Raw genomic sequence first — 15,698 nt, 5'->3', positions numbered from 1 at the left:
CGGAGGGCTTCGAGCCGCCAACGCCGCAAGGTGTGACGGGAAGGCGGAGGACGGAAGCGCCACGGACAATGAGCAAACCGTGTTGGCAATTAAAGTCAGCTACAAGTCGGTTTTTGTACTGGAGTTGTTTAATTCCGGTGCCCATGTTCCAGGTTAATCAATGTATCAACCATTACAAAGAATAGACCCGGATCTCCTACCGCAGGGATAAACCAACAGATTTAGCAATGTAAACTGGGGGACAGTCTCAGAATATATGGCCAGTGCACAGTCACTGAGACGAGTAAGTGCCTGCTGCTGATTTGTGATGCATTCAATTGTGACAGTGTTCAGTCTCAAAAAGAATGCTTTTGTTGCCCACCCCCCCCCTGTAAATACCTGAAGGCTCCAGTGAGGTATTTTTCCCTTTCAAAAGACATTAACCCCTATAAACAAATCCCATCAAAGGGTTACTCAGATGGATTTGGTTGCAACCTAGAAGGGAAGCTCGGGTAGACATGTCAGTGGACCAAAGAGTAGCCTCAGAGATTTTTAAAAAGGGACTTTCTTGTCAACAACTTGTCTTTAACGCAGTCAAAATGCAAAACGGTTCCTCCGAGTGTTATCAGACAAAAACATGAATTTGCTCAGGTCGTTCTATGGCTTTTTACAGCAAATGAAATAGTTTTGAATGGCAGTCAGAGTGCAGGTTTTGCAGCAGCCAATGTACACAGCAAGGTCCCACTAAGAGCAGTGAGATAATGGCCGAAAGTCTGCGAGGATTTCTTCTCATGTAATAATACATGTGATCCTGAAATACCCTCCTGAAAGGCAGATGGCGCATCGGTTAAAAAATGCACATGAAATTGGATTCTAGAAGCTTCAGTGGAATTGTTGCGAACGTACTACACACCTGGGTCTTTTATCCTCTTTATTCCATAAATATTTGGCCTCACCATTGATTCTAATTTAGAAATGTCCATAAGTGAGCCCTATTTCTCCATGTTTTCAATGTTTACTCTGATACCTGGGTAAGTTTGGTCATGTATTAGGATGATAAACAGAAATGCTTTTGTAAGGTTTTTCGGTACCGATTGGTATGTCTCTTGCAGGGACCATTAATTGAATTCAATTTGAATTGAATTCAATTTGAATTGTTTTTTGGAGCAGGCAAGGAGCTGGATTCGGGATGTGCCCCTTCCACACTCTGAGCTTTAGCTTTGTAAATCTGATAAAGTAATTTAAAAAATTAAAAATCTGCCTTATCTCCCAAGAAGTAGCAGAATGACACTTATCAGAATCTAATGTACGCTTTCAGTGTTGACTGAATTGATCAAACAAGCAAAACGCCTGTTCATTATTGCTCCTGCGAAGGACCTATAGAATCTTGCACTGAAAAAGAGCTGTTAAAATTGTAAAATGTACCAAGGAGCTTCACGTGGGTTTTATTAGAAAGTAATTGACACAGAGCCACATAAGGAGACATGAACAGAAGTAACTAAAAGTTTGGTCAAATAGGTAAGTTTTAAGAAACGTTTTATGTGAGGAAAGAGAAGAGAGGTTTAGGGAGAGCATTCCAGAACTTAGGACCTACAGCTGAAGGTAGTTTCCAGTTGAGCATGGGGGCGCAGGAGTTGAGGCTGTGAAGAAAATCAAGATGTGCAAGAATCCAGAATGAGGGGAAGGAAGAATTCTCAAGGGTTGTCAGAGGTTACAGAGATAGGGGAAAGACCTTGGAGGTGTTTGTACACAAGTATCCAAGGCTTAAATCTGAAGTGTTGCTGGACGAGGAGCCAATGTAACTTAGCATGTAGAGAGAGTATTGATGGGTAACTGGTACAACTTAAGATATGGGCACAGAATTTTGGATGATCTCAATTTTACAGACAGTGGAGTAGCTGTCCAGTGGGCAATGGCAGGCTGGAGGTAACATCAGATAGGCTGTGGCATCTGTGCATATAACCTTCCGCTAGAAATGATATCTAGTATATATGCAGTTTAGGTTTTGGAAAAAAAAAATCTGCACCCTACTGCAATTGCATATCATAGGTCGATAATCAGGGCTGAATTTAAGTTGTCAACAAAACTGAGGCATCACCGCTGGTGGCTAATATTCTAGGTTGGCATACACTAAGTTTCAAGGTTGTCCTGATCTCACGCCAGCACTTTGCCCATTAAAGGAATTGGGAGATTGTCTTGCCCTACATACCCCATTCACTATCATAAAACTATGCCGGCGTTGGACTGGGGTGGGCACAGTAAGAAGTCTTACAACACCAGGTTAAAGTCCAACAGGTTGATCTGGAATCATGAGCTTTCGGAGAGTAGCTCCTTCATCAGGTGACTCGCCTCAGCCATCAGTGGGCCAACACATCCATCCTTGTGCCGCACTGGGGGAGGGGGGAGGATGATGGGGAGAGGGAGGATGGGGGTGGGGAGAGGGAGGATGGGGGTGGGGAGAGGGAGGATGGGGGAAGGGAGAGGGAGGATGGGGTGGGGGTAACGATTTGCAGGTTGACGGGTTGTGCAGTTTTGGCATCAAGGACAACCTACCCTCCCCTCAGTTTGCCAGTATCCCCAGGGCTGGAGGTTAACAGGGTGCAGCCAGAGGTCCGGGCGGGAATCCGGACCACGTTCCACTGTCCGAACCGCGGCGCCAAATTTGAATCCCTGACGGTTGGTTTGGCCGGCACCGCCCGGCGTCGCATCCGTCCTGAAAGCGGGAGCAACCGACAGTTTCTGCCCCGCTGCCTGATTGCAACTGGCTCCTCCAAATGGCCGAAGTAAGACCAGGGTTAAAGCAGCTGACATTTCCTTCGACCCCAGCAACCCCTCCCCCCCAAAAAAAATCCAGAACGGTTCGCAGGATCTTAGGATAAAAACTTGAAGAGTTGGCAGACGAGGGGAGACCCAATCCGCATTTGGAGCTCAGAAAAGGTTCAACCCTCTCCAAAAAAGAATTACGTTTATGTAGCCCGACCCCAGGACTCACCAAAGGGCTTTCCAACCAGTGAATCAGTTTTGAGCTGTATCTACTGACTTGCTGCCTTTGGAAGGAATTTGTGCACAAATGGCCAATTGACCACATAATCTGTTTTATTTAAATATGTTGATGGAGGGATAAATATTGGCCAAGCGACCCCTCCCCCCGGACCGAGGGTACCCCCCCTCCCCTCTTCAAAGTAGTGTCATTGGGATCTTTTGCCTCCACCCGAGGAACAGACATGACCTGGGTTTAAGGTCTGCTTGAAAAAGAGGACGCTTCTGACAGTGCTGCACTCCCTCAGTGTGCAAGCTTTGATCTTTGTGCTCAACTTCTGGAGTGAGATTGGAAGCCAGCATTCTGACAAACCATTAATATTACACCCTGGACACCTATGGGACCGTCTGACATAGAATCATAGAATTTACTGTGCAGGAAGAGGCCATTCGGCCCATCGAGTCTGCACCGGCCCTTGTAACGAACAACCCACTTAAACCCATGCCTCCACCCCATCCCCCTAACCCAGTAACCCCACTTAACCCTTTAAACAGTAACGGGCATATAGTTGCAGTTCCAGGGCACCCTAACCCCTAAGATTGCTAACTGGTTGCACCTATTTTGGGGAATTTCGTTATCTCCCACATCCTGGTCAGCATCATCAATCCTCAACTTCAGTCAATCAGGCCTTTTTACATCCCCAACTCCTGGTATTTTATTTTACAATTCATTAGCAAAATCATTCAAAGTTTTTTTTTAAAGAATGCAATGTGATTAGCACCCCAGTTATTTTTCTCCAGGATTGCTTGCACCAGTGCCCTTCGATCACTGGTGAATTCCTGGAGTCGTCAGGATAGTTCTGGAGGGTTGACACTCCTGTGATGATTAACCATGTTGCATGATTCTCGGCTGGTGGAAGCCGAGTTGTATTGCGCACGTCTTTCAATTAAATTGGACCCAAAAGGGGCGTGTTGGGCAGTGGTCTACTCCCTGAAGCGCAATAGACTTCAGATATAAGAAAGAAGTTTGAAAAATAAGCTCCTAGAGTGATTAGGCTGAGAGGACCACGAAGATGATTTTAAAATTCCTGCTTCTATGTGCCTAAAAAGCCAGATTTTAACTTGACTCCTGAGTTTTGTTGTGAGTTCTGTATTGATGCATATAACTTCACCTCCAGGAAGCATCGCCTTGTTGAAATCGTGTTGACGTAACTCTTCAATTTTTTAACCATTTAAAATATTGCAATAATACTAATCTAAACATCAGACATTAATATTTTAAAATATACTAATGCATTGTCTGTGGTGTTGTTCAGCAAAAATAGGAAGACATGCTAACATAAGATAATTAAGGCATAGGAGCAGGAAAAGACTGTCAGGCCTGTCGAGCCTGTCTGCCATTCAGTATGATCATAGGTGATCTCCACTTACCTGCTTGTTCCTTCATTCCCTGAGACACAAAATCTGTCTATCTCAGTCTTAAATATATGCTATTTTACAAAACTGGTGCATTGTGACGTAGAACCATAGAATTCTTGCAGTGCGGAAAGAGACCATTTGGCCCATCGAGTCTGCACCGACCCTCTGAAAGAGCACCTTACCTAGACCCACCCTCACCCTATCCCCCTAACCCCACCTAACCTGCACATCTTTGGACTGTGGGAGGAAACTGGAGCACCCAGAGGAAACCTACACAGACATGGGAGAAAGTGCAAACTCCACACAGACAATCTGCCAAGGCTGGAATTGAACGCAGGTCCCTGGCGCTGTGAGGCAGCAGTGCCAACATGTAATGCATATATATTATTTTGTTGTGCTTAAGGTAATAATATTTAATTGCTGTAAACAAACCAAGAGTAGTCAGGGTTTAATTGTTGCTGGTGACAAACAGTTTGTCAGAATTGAAGAAAGGTAAATGTGAAAAAGGAGAATAAAAATATTTTTTTTTTAAAGAATTGAAGAAAGGTTAATGTGGTCAGGAGGTATGTATTATATGTAAGTCTATTTTATAAAAAGATAGACGGCATCCTAAATACCAATTTTGGATAACAAAATGGAAATGAGTAGAGGTAAAAGGGCAATTTTCAACCAGGATGTGGAAGGAAACAAGAGAATAAAGTTTTCAGTATCGTGTTTTATGAGAGGCCTGGTGCCTCGAGAGCAGTCCACAGACCCACTTCAAAGTTGCATAATTCAATGTTCTGTAAAGGGTTGCTCCGAGCTTACTAGTATGCTTCCTGTAAATGATATTACCAGAGCAGGCTAGCAAAGAGAATAATCCTGTACAAGAGTGCTCATGTCAACAATTTTTTTCTAAGAAAGACTGATATTCTCTTCTGTTGGTGAGTTAACAGGGCAAAAGTCTGGTCAAAACAATGAGGGATAAAATTTAGGGGGGGGGGGCATGGTGGCACAGTGGTTAGCACTGCTGCCACTCCAATCTGGCCATGGGTGATTGCACTTTCTCCCCATTCCTTCAGGTGCACCAGGTTCCTCCCACAATCCAAAGATATGCAGGTTAGGTGGATTGGCCATGATAAAATTGCCCCTTAGCTTGCAGGTTAGGTGTGGATAGGTTGCAGGCGTGGACCCAGGTAGTGTACTCTGCACTGTAGGGATTCTATGGTCTTATGGAATGTATGTAATCAATGTGGGTATTTAATTTCTGGTGGAAATATACTCACAGTGATGCTGTCAAGGTGAAATGAAATGAAAATCACTTATTGTCACGAGTAGGCTTCGATGAAGTTACTGTGGAAAACCCCTAGTCGCCACATTCTGGCGCCTGTTCGGGGAGGCCGGTACAGGAATTGAACCGTGCTGCTGGCCTGCTTGGTCTGCTTTAAAAGCCAGCGATTTAGCCCAGTGTGCTAAACCAGCCCCTGGATCAGACCCTTCTCACCTCCCCTCTTGAGTTCAGTTCTTTTGTCCTTGTTTGGAGCAAGGCTCTAATGAGGTCAGGAGCCAAATACCTTGGCGGAACCCAAACTGAGCATTAGTGAGTAGGTTATTGTGTAAGTGCCACTGGACAGCACTGTCAACGACACTTTCTATCACTTTGCTGATGATTGAGAGAAGACTGCTGCGGCAGCAATTGGCCGATTTTGATTTGTCCTGTTTTTTGTGGACAGGACTTAAGCGCACAATGTTTCACAGTGTTGGGTAGATGCCTGCATTTGAGTTCTAATGGGACAATACAGTGTGGATCAGAGAAAAAGAAATCAGAAAATTTTCTTAACTAGAAGTTCTGAAGAAGCAAAGAGATTTTAGTATCCACGTACACTTAACCGTCAGATGCTAGTGTGCAGGTATAAAGTGTAATCAAAATGGCTCAAAGAACAAAGAAAAGTACAGCACAGGAACTGGCCCTCCAAGCCCGTGCCGACCATTCTGCCCGACTAAACTACAATCTTCTACACTTCCTGGGTCCGTATTCCTCTATTCCCATCCAATTCATGTATTTGTCAAGATGCCCCTTAAATGTCTCTATCGTCCCTGCTTCCAGCACCTCCTCCGGCAGCGAGTTCCAGGCAACCGCTACCCTCTGTGTAAAAAAACATGCCTCGTACATTTACTCTAAACCTTGCCCCTCGCACCTTAAACCTATGCCCCCTAGTAATTGACCCCTCTACCCTGGGGAAAAGCCTCTGACAATCCGCTCTGCCTATGCCCCTCATAATTTTGTAGACCTCTATCAGGTTTCCCCTCAACCTCCGTCATTCCAGTGAGAACAAACCGAGTTTATTCAATCGCTCCTCATGGCTAATGCCCTCCATACCAGACAGCATCCTGGTAAATCTCTTCTGCACCCTCTCTAAAGCCTCCACATCCTTCTGGTAGTGTGGCAACCAGAATTGATCACTATACTCCAAGCATGGCCTAACTAAGGTTCTAATAATGGTGGTCCTTTTCTCAAGAGTGCTTGAATACAAAAGTGAAGAAGTGATTGTTCAGTTACTGGTATTATATTACCATGGTATTGCTGAGACTTCCAACTGGAATGTTCATTTATTGGAACTAAACCTCAAGAAAGATGTTTGGCTTTAAAAAAGGCACAATGGAGATTCACCAAAATAATACTAGAGTTTAAAGGGTTAAATCATGAAGCCAGGTTGCATTAGCTTAGTTTGTATTCCCTTAATGTTAGAAGGTTAAGTAAGTGACTTAATTACGGTATTTAAAATGGTAAAGAGATTGAATAACTTAGACTCAGAAAAAGTATTTCAGCTGCTGGAGAAATGCAGAATAAAAGTCATAATCTTAAAATGGGCCACTTAGGCATTACAGAATTACAGAAAGACAAAATCACAGATGATTTCAGCACAGAAGGAGGCTATTCACCCCAAGGTACCTGTGCTAGTGCTCTAAAGGAACAATTCACCTAGTCTTGTCCCTGTAGCCCTGTATATTCTCCCTTTTCAGCTAATAATCCAACTCCCTCTTGAATTCCTTGATTGAACCTGCCTCCACCACACTCTCAGGTAGTGCATTCCAGATCCTAATTACTCGCTGCATAAAAATGTTTTTCCTCATGTCACCATTGCTTTTTTAAAAAAATTCTGTGTACTCTTGTTCTCAGTCATTCCACCAACGTGAACAGTATTTCCCCATCTATTCTGTTCAGACTCCTCATGATTTTGAATATCTCTCTCTCAATCTCCTCTTACCTTCTCTTCTCCAAGGTCCTGTATAGTATAGGGTCCCAACTTTTCCAATCTATGTAGGTATTGAAATTCCTCATCCTTGAAACCATTCTCATGAATCTTTATTGCACACTAATGATTTTACACCCTTTATTATTTATTATTCGAAGGTGTGTCACTCAGAACTAGACACAAAACTCCAGTTGAGGCTGAACCAGTCATCTACACATATTTAACATAACTTTGTTGTTTTTGTACTCCATGCCCTATTAAAGCCTAGGTTACTGTCTGCCTTAATAACCACTCAACTTGTGTGCCCCCGCCTTCAATGAATTACGCTTTTATCCCAAGGGAGACTCCCTTTAAAAAAATCAAACTCCCAGTTATTACCTGGAAGAACTATGCCACAAATTTACTCTTTTAAATAGAAACTTCTACTTTACAAGAGTTAAAAAGAGCAAGTATAATTCATTTAAGCCTTATTTCACAAACCCTTATTCCTGAAATCCAAAATTCTTGACAGACCATTTCCCATTCTGTTTTTAATCCATCCTAAGCTTTACAGGGCATTGCAGGTTCTTTAACACTTCTCCTGGGGCAAAACCAAGGTGTGCCACAGCTCTCAGGAATTCACTTTGATTCTTTTCAGTTTTGCAATCTGGCACTTTTACTTCCAGGGCTGTTTCCATCTGTGAAGATTCCACTACTAACCCCTCCTCTAGCTTTATGAGACAAATTTGACGATTTAAATTCTTCATGAATTTGATTTGGACTTGATGGGCCCACTCACTATCCATACATAATGATTCCAGATCAGGAACACCAAGGTTCCTAATGGCTTCTATGTTCCCTCTTCTGATGGCTGAATGATGCACCATTACATTCTCACAGTCCTCCAAGCTGACCAATTGTTGCTGTGAGAAAACACACAGATAAACCTAAAACAAATGACTACCTGCTTGAATTCTACCCCCATAGGAACATGGCACACCTGGGATGTTTTAGATCTAGATTTTAATTTATTATCTTATATTTTATCCTGGCCCTTAGATCTGAAAAGTATATGGATACTTTAAGATCTTCCCTTGCTTACCCGTTGGTTCCAAACCTTTCTTTGACTTAGGACCCACATGAATAATTTAAACCCATTATGAAGACACTGTAGAAACTTTGCCTGTACCAAGACCCAGAAAGGTGCCCATTATTGTTTACAGTTTTCATCCCTCTCATCTAATCCCTTTATGTAAATATGGACTATCTGTTTAATGATACTTATCTTGGGTGTGTTTACCAGTTTCATTTATCTTGTATGTAAAAATCCAATTCCTAAAACCTATGAATCATGACATTAAACATTTTCACCACAATGCACATTTACACTGAGATCCCGCAGTTCCTGTACCCCCTTTAGAATTGTACTCTTATTTTATTATTTATCCATGTTCTTCCTACCAAAATCAATCACTTCCCACTTCTCAACATAAAATTTTATCTGCTACTTGTCTGTTCTTCCACAAACTTCTTTTGAAGTTTTACACTATTCTCTTCATATTTCACAATACCTGTACTTCCAAGTATTGTGTTGTCCATAAATTTTGAAATTGTGCCCTGTACATTATGGGCTAGGTCATTAATAAATAAATAAATAAAATAAATAATCACTTATTGTCACAAGTAGGCTTCAATGAAGTTACTGTGAAAAGCCCCTAATCGCCACATTCTGGAGTCTATTTGGGGAGGCCGGTACGGCAATTGAACCCGCGCTGTTGACTTTGCTCTGCATTACAAGCCAGCTGTTTAGCCCACTGAGCTAAACGAGCCCCATAATCTGGAAGAGCAGAGATCCTAGCACCACCCCTTGAGGTCAACTCACCTTCCTCCAGACTGAAAACATCGATTATTAACCACTGTTTCCTGTAACTCAGTCAATTTTTTAGCCATGTCTGTTGTGCAACACTTTGCTTTTGGAAGTCCATGTACACCATATCAGCAGCATTACCCTCATCATCCCTCTCTGTCATGTCATCATCATTAAATCAAGAAGTAATTTTCACAGAAAATAGTGGAAATCTCAAATTCCTTCCCCAAAGGGCTGCAGATACAGGCTCAATTGAAATTTGAAAGACAGATATATTTTGATATACATTTGATTGGTAAAGCTATCCAGGAATATGCAACAACTCTCCGTGATTGTAGCTTAGGTAAGGATCATCCATCAACCAACAATAGTGGAACTGGATCTTGAGCCTAATTACCTATTCCTGTTTCTATGATTTCTTGACAATTTGGTTATTTTGGTGTATGAATCTATAATGTGAGCAGCGATCAGTTAAAAGGAGTGTTAAAATAAATGTAGAATGGCTGGGGCCAGGCAGAAGGCAATCAATAATGAAAGAAAAAGGATGTGGCAGCCAATAGTACCGAGATGTGGCTGAAACCTCAGAAAATGGCGAGACCACAAGAATTGATGAGATTGAGGAGATGGCTGTGGAGATGGGTGTAAGCGTTGTTATGCAGGGTGTCTGAATGAGGATAGAATGCACAGAAATCCAGAGAGAGGCAAGGAGAATGTAGGTATAGGTTGAAATTATTCAGGATACAAATGCAAGGAAGCAAAATTTCAGAAGGGCATCGACCAAGTAGAATCATAGAATCCCTACAGTGCAGAAGGAGGCCATTCAGCCCATCGAGTCTACACTGGCATTCTGAAAGAGCACTCTACATAGGCCCACTCCCTCACCCCATAATCCTACCTAAGCTTTTTTGTTTTGGACACTTGGGTGCAATTTAGCGCCCAAGTAACCTTTCAATGACAGGGCCAGTCTAATTTAGTGTTAATGTAAGCCTACTTGTAACACTAATAAAGATTATTATTATTATTTGACAAGCAGAGTCGGGTTAGGGGAGTGTGATTTAGCGTGGGACATGGTAAAAGTGGCAGAGCTTTGAATATATTGCACTTATTGTAGGGTGTTTTATTGAACATCAGCAAGGAGAGCGTTGCTATAGTTAAGGTTTGAGCCAATAAAGGAATGTCCATGAATTTTAGTGGTGGTGTGGCTGAAATTGCGGTGGAGGTAAGAATGGGAATGTTGCAGAGTTGAAATCAATGACTGATCAGAATTTTCCAATGAATCATCAATTACTTCCCTCTCTGTGTTTCCCTCCAGAATGCATGATCACTTGTAAACAAGACCCTTGCCACCTATAAGCTTATTGTGGATGACTACATTAACATCATGGTTTTGTCTGAAACTTGATTCTAAAGGTGCTGATATTGTACCAAAGCCTCATTGCCTGATAATTCTGTGCTGCCCAAACAGTCTTTGTGGCAGCTTGGCCCGAACCAACAAATCACACTTTGGTCTCTCTGTAGCCTGGCATCTTCTCCCTTGAGCAGGACGTTCTATTTCAGTTGTTTAAAGTCCTTGGGGGCGATTCTATGAGCCCCACGCCGGGCTGGAGAATCGGCGCAACTGCGCCACACGCCCTGATGCCGGCGTGCGATTCTTCGCCGTGCGGAGAATTGCCGCCATTTGCGCCGGCGCATTTGGCGCGGCGCCGGTCGCAGGCCACTGGAATCGGCAGGGCCGCCGATTCTCCGGCCCGGATGGGCTGAGCGGCCGCGCCGATACGACAGAGTCCCGCCGGCGCCGTTCACCCCTGGTCGTTGCCGTCGGGAACTCTGCGCGAACGGTCGGGGGGGGGGCAGCCTGTGTGGGGGGGAGGTGGGCTCCTTTACCGGGGGGGGGGGGGGGCTCCATTGGGGTCTGGCCCATGATCGGGGCCCACCAATTGGCGGGCCGGCCTCTCTCTCCCCCCCCCCCCCCCCCCCCCCAGGGCCTACTTTATGGCGTGGCCGGCCCCTGAACACCAACGCCATGTTGGGTCGGCGCGCTAAAGAAGTCGCCCACACATGCGCAGGTTGGCGTGGCCCAACTGCGCATGCACGGGTTGGCTCGGCGCCAATTTGGAACGCGACGTTGTGGAACGCGACGGCGCGAACACTTGGGCTCCATATTGGAGAATCTCCCCCCCCTTTAATCTTTATGGGGTCCTGTGGTTGTTGACAAACTATAGCAATGATATTCTATATCTATCTGAATGTAAAATAATACAACAGTAATCGAACACACTGCTTATTTGGACTGCAGTGTTTTATATGAGGGTGCAGTTATTGTAATTTCACTAATAATCACAGAAAAGTACTTTACCTTGTTTCCTACGCTGATTTTAGGTTGATCCTGAATTTAAAGAAAAAAAAGGTAAAGATCAGTCAAAATTAAGTGGAACTGCCGAAGTTAAACAAAAGCATTCTCACAAATCCGAAAGGGCTGATAAGAGCACCACATCAGGTAGGTGCAATCCTAAAAACATTTCAAATTTCACAAAAAAGTTTCAAAAGACCTTTGATGTTATTGTATCTGCATGAAGCAATTCGGGCCTGTCTTTCTGTTGTCCGTCTGTTACATGCAGTGCTTTATTTGGGGCATGAATTATGATGTGCCCTACCCATTATGTTGGTGAAGACCAGAAAAGTCATTGATGGTCTTTATCTGGATTGGTGCTAGACATATGGAAATATGATGAGGCCGAGTGGCAGCGCGCGATTTAATGGAAAAGTTTCCAAGTGCCATTTCAGGTGGGTTTGGCTGGGGGTTTCTCCCCAGCTCTATTCGACGAGTTCCCCACCACTGCCTAACCACATTTAGTCAATTTTCTGGGCCCTGGGGAGTTCCTCTCTGGGCTAGCCCACACTTCGAATGATTTTCATCACTGGGGAGCCGGTTAGATCACAGGAGGCCATTAGATCGGGCTGCCATCTTGCAAATCAGATGGAAATTACTGTTAATTGGCCTTAATTAGCTTTGTGCCGCGTCTAGATGGAATCTGGATCCCACCAAGGGGAGCGAGCTGGTTAGATCACTTGGCGCAGATCCCGATCTGGGCCTCTCCCACGATCAAACTGGCTCGCTCGATACTCGCCGGGTGCAACGTGACCGTTAAATCGCGCCTGCAGCGTTTGAATTAGTCTCTCTATGCTGCATTGTGAAAATGTGGTCTACATGCACCCAAACAGCAATTCTTAAAATGCTGGCTCCAATGAACCGTTCATTAAATACAGAACTGGAAGGTACAGAGTGGTTGTGCTCCTGTTAGCTAAACTACACTGTTGCCAAATCCTACTCGGCCCCCATTCAACCTCTGCCCTCTCTACTGATTGCTTTCCATTAACAAACACTTCCTACCCCATTACTATCCCTGGACCTAACAGAGCTAAGAATGCAGTTGTCAAAATTTTATTTTATTTTTTATAAATTTAGAGTACCCAATTATTTATTTATTTTTCCAATTAAGGGGCAATTTAGAGTGGCCAATCCACCTATCCTGCTCATCTTTGTGTTGTGGAGGTGAAACCCATGCAGACATGGGGAGAATGTGCAAACTCCACACAGACAGTGACCCAGGGCCGGGATTCAAACCCAGGTCCTCAGCGCCACAATCCCACTGCTAACCACCGCGCCACATGCCGCCCTAGTGGCCAAAGTTTTAATTGTTTTAATGCTGAGCTGCCTGAAAACTAAGTAATTTGCTTTTTCATTTACGGAATGTGGACTAAGCCAGCTTTTATTGCCCATCCCTAATTGCCCTTGAGAAAGTGGTGGTGACACTGGGTGGCGACATGTAAAAGGGGGGTTTGACACTTTTGGTTGCTCCTGCCGGGATCTATATTTATTTGGGCGTTTTTGCCCCTTTATTCATTCTAAACAGGTACAACAAATTCCTCTTGCTCCAAATTCATGCCCAAAAGGAAGGGGAAAGAAACCAGCAAATCTGGAGTAGATACTCCTTCGACGGACTCGGGAGCCTTGTGGAACTCTTGAGAAGCAAAGATAGCGACGGCAGAACCGCAGCCATCAGCTGTCTTGATTACAATGGATATATTATTGGACGCACCGGCTGAGGCAGTGTTTTTCAAAGTGGGGGTTGCGACCCGCGGGTGGGTCGCGGGATGATGTGAAATGTGTCGCCAAAAGGTCTGCAAAAATGATCCCCGAGGATCGCCTGACCTTGCCTATTTTTTCCCTGGCTGAAATCTGGCTGCAGTACAGTATGTGGCTGCATGAGGCTGAGTAGAGGCCGGTGCCGTGGACTTTCTGCCTCCCTGGGTCAGTCTTATAGTCACCGCCACCGACACAGCCTCCAGCAGCCATTCCCATTTCTGCAGCAGCTGATCAGCCAGGTTAGTCAGCACCTGCACTGACAACTGAAGAGTTTAAAAGAAAAATTATCTTTTGTGATGAACGGTTACTGTATTACTGTACCCTTATCATCATGTAAGGTGGTGTCCCCTTTAAGACCGGGCTTGGAACCCTGGGGGACTCCGCCTCTGGCTCCGCCCACCTGGGTGTCGTATATAAGGGGCCGCCTTGTGGGCGGTACCCAGTAAGCACCCGTCTCAGCACCAGGCTAGTTCTTAGCTTATTAAAGCCTCCTTTACCGTTTTACTGTCTAGCGTTGATATTGAGGGTATAACAATTTAATAAGCTAAACTACATCAGGAGAGACGCAAGCCTAAAACCAGAGAAGATCAATCTGGAAGCACAGACACCGGAGGTAAAGGACATTTTTAAATACTGGCTCCGATCCAGGCCTACCAGTCAGAGACTCCCATCCTGAGGCCACGCATGCTGCGCCTACTCCACGCCCGGGTGAGTCACAGAATCTCCGCCACGCTCGAAAAGGCGACTACCTACGAAGAGGCGGTCGAGATACTACGCAAGCGGTTTGTCAAACCCATTAACGAGGTACATGCCCAGCATCTGCTCTCTACCTGCCGGCAGCGCTCGAGGGAAGCGCTCAACAAATTTGTAGAAAAACTCACCACGCTCGCTAGGGACTGTGACCATCAGGATGTGACGGGGGAAATCCATATGAACCTGCACATCAGAGACGCTTTCGTGTCCGGCATCCGCTCAACCTACATCCGGCAGCGGCTACTCGAAAACGGGGCAAAAGACCTCCAGGACACGCTAACGCTCGCCTCCTCGCTGGAAGTGGCCCGACATAATTTGGGCACGTACCCCGTGGACCCTGCGAGCCCCGCTCGGACTTCCCCAGACTTGGCCACGTTACGGGCCTGTGCCGCGCGATGACCCGCCCAGACCGGGGGCACACCGTGCTACTTCTGTGGGCATGGCCAGCACCCACTCCCACGCTGCCCAACCCGTTCCGCCATCTGCAGCGACAGCGGGAAGAAGGGGCATTTTGCGAGGGTCTGCCTGGCCAGGCCCAAGGGCCAGAAATACAAAGAACAGCAGGCCCGACACGCCCCCTTCTAACGCATCAATCTGCCTCGTGCTAATCATGTGGGCGGCCATCTTGTCGGTGGCCATCTTCTCGACCCGACACGTGCGACCGACGGCGGCGGCCATTTTACGAATCCGACACTGCTGAGGACTCGGACTACATGCAACTGGGAGCGATCACCCTCGACCAAACGCGGCCAGAACACCTGCAGAACTCTATGATGAAGGTCCAGGTCAACGGGCGCGACACTCCATGCCTTTTTGACTCCGGGAGCACGGAGAGCTTTATTCACCCTGAAATGGTAAGGCTCTGCTCCTTGCGCACCCATCCCGTGTCCCAAACCATAGCCCTCGCATCCGGGTCCCACTCGGTACAAATCAAGGGGTACTGTATTGCGGATCTCTCGATCCAGGGCGCCGAATACACCCGTTTCAAACTGTATATCCTCCCTCACCTCTGCGCCCCCCTGTTGCTCGGACTAGATTTCCAGTGCAGCCACTGAAGCCTGACGCTGAAGTTCGGCGGACCCTTGCCCCCCCTCACGATATTCAGCCTTGCGACACTGAAAGTCGCACGCCCCTCTCTATTCGCGAACCTCACTCCCGACTGTAAGCCCGTCGCCACCAGGAGCCGGCGGTACAGTGCCCAAGACATGACTTTTATCAAGTCAGAGGTCCAGCGTTTACTCGGAGAGGGGGGTCATCGAGGTTAGCAACAGCCCCTGGCGAGCACAAGTGGTAGTAGTCAGCTCCGGGGAAAAGAAACGGATGGTCGTGGATTATAGCC

General features: G+C 45.6%; 1 protein-coding gene across 1 annotated transcript in view; it reads left to right on the top strand.

Annotated features, from left to right (window-relative positions):
• The first annotated feature begins 27 nt into the window (after positions 1-27).
• Positions 28-15,698, top strand: part of LOC140385163 (uncharacterized) — a 223,332-nt gene continuing 207,661 nt past the window's right edge. The window contains exons 1-2 of the mRNA XM_072467026.1: positions 28-283; positions 11,839-11,956. Coding sequence (XP_072323127.1) covers positions 257-283; positions 11,839-11,956 — 145 coding nt within the window. The 5' untranslated portion in view covers positions 28-256. The remainder of the gene's footprint in view (positions 284-11,838; positions 11,957-15,698) is intronic.

This window comes from Scyliorhinus torazame, chromosome 11 (genome assembly GCF_047496885.1).
Source record: "Scyliorhinus torazame isolate Kashiwa2021f chromosome 11, sScyTor2.1, whole genome shotgun sequence".
NCBI classification, from domain to species: domain Eukaryota; kingdom Metazoa; phylum Chordata; class Chondrichthyes; order Carcharhiniformes; family Scyliorhinidae; genus Scyliorhinus; species Scyliorhinus torazame.
Note: the sequence above shows the minus strand (reverse complement) of the source record. Positions and strands in the feature narration are given on the sequence as shown.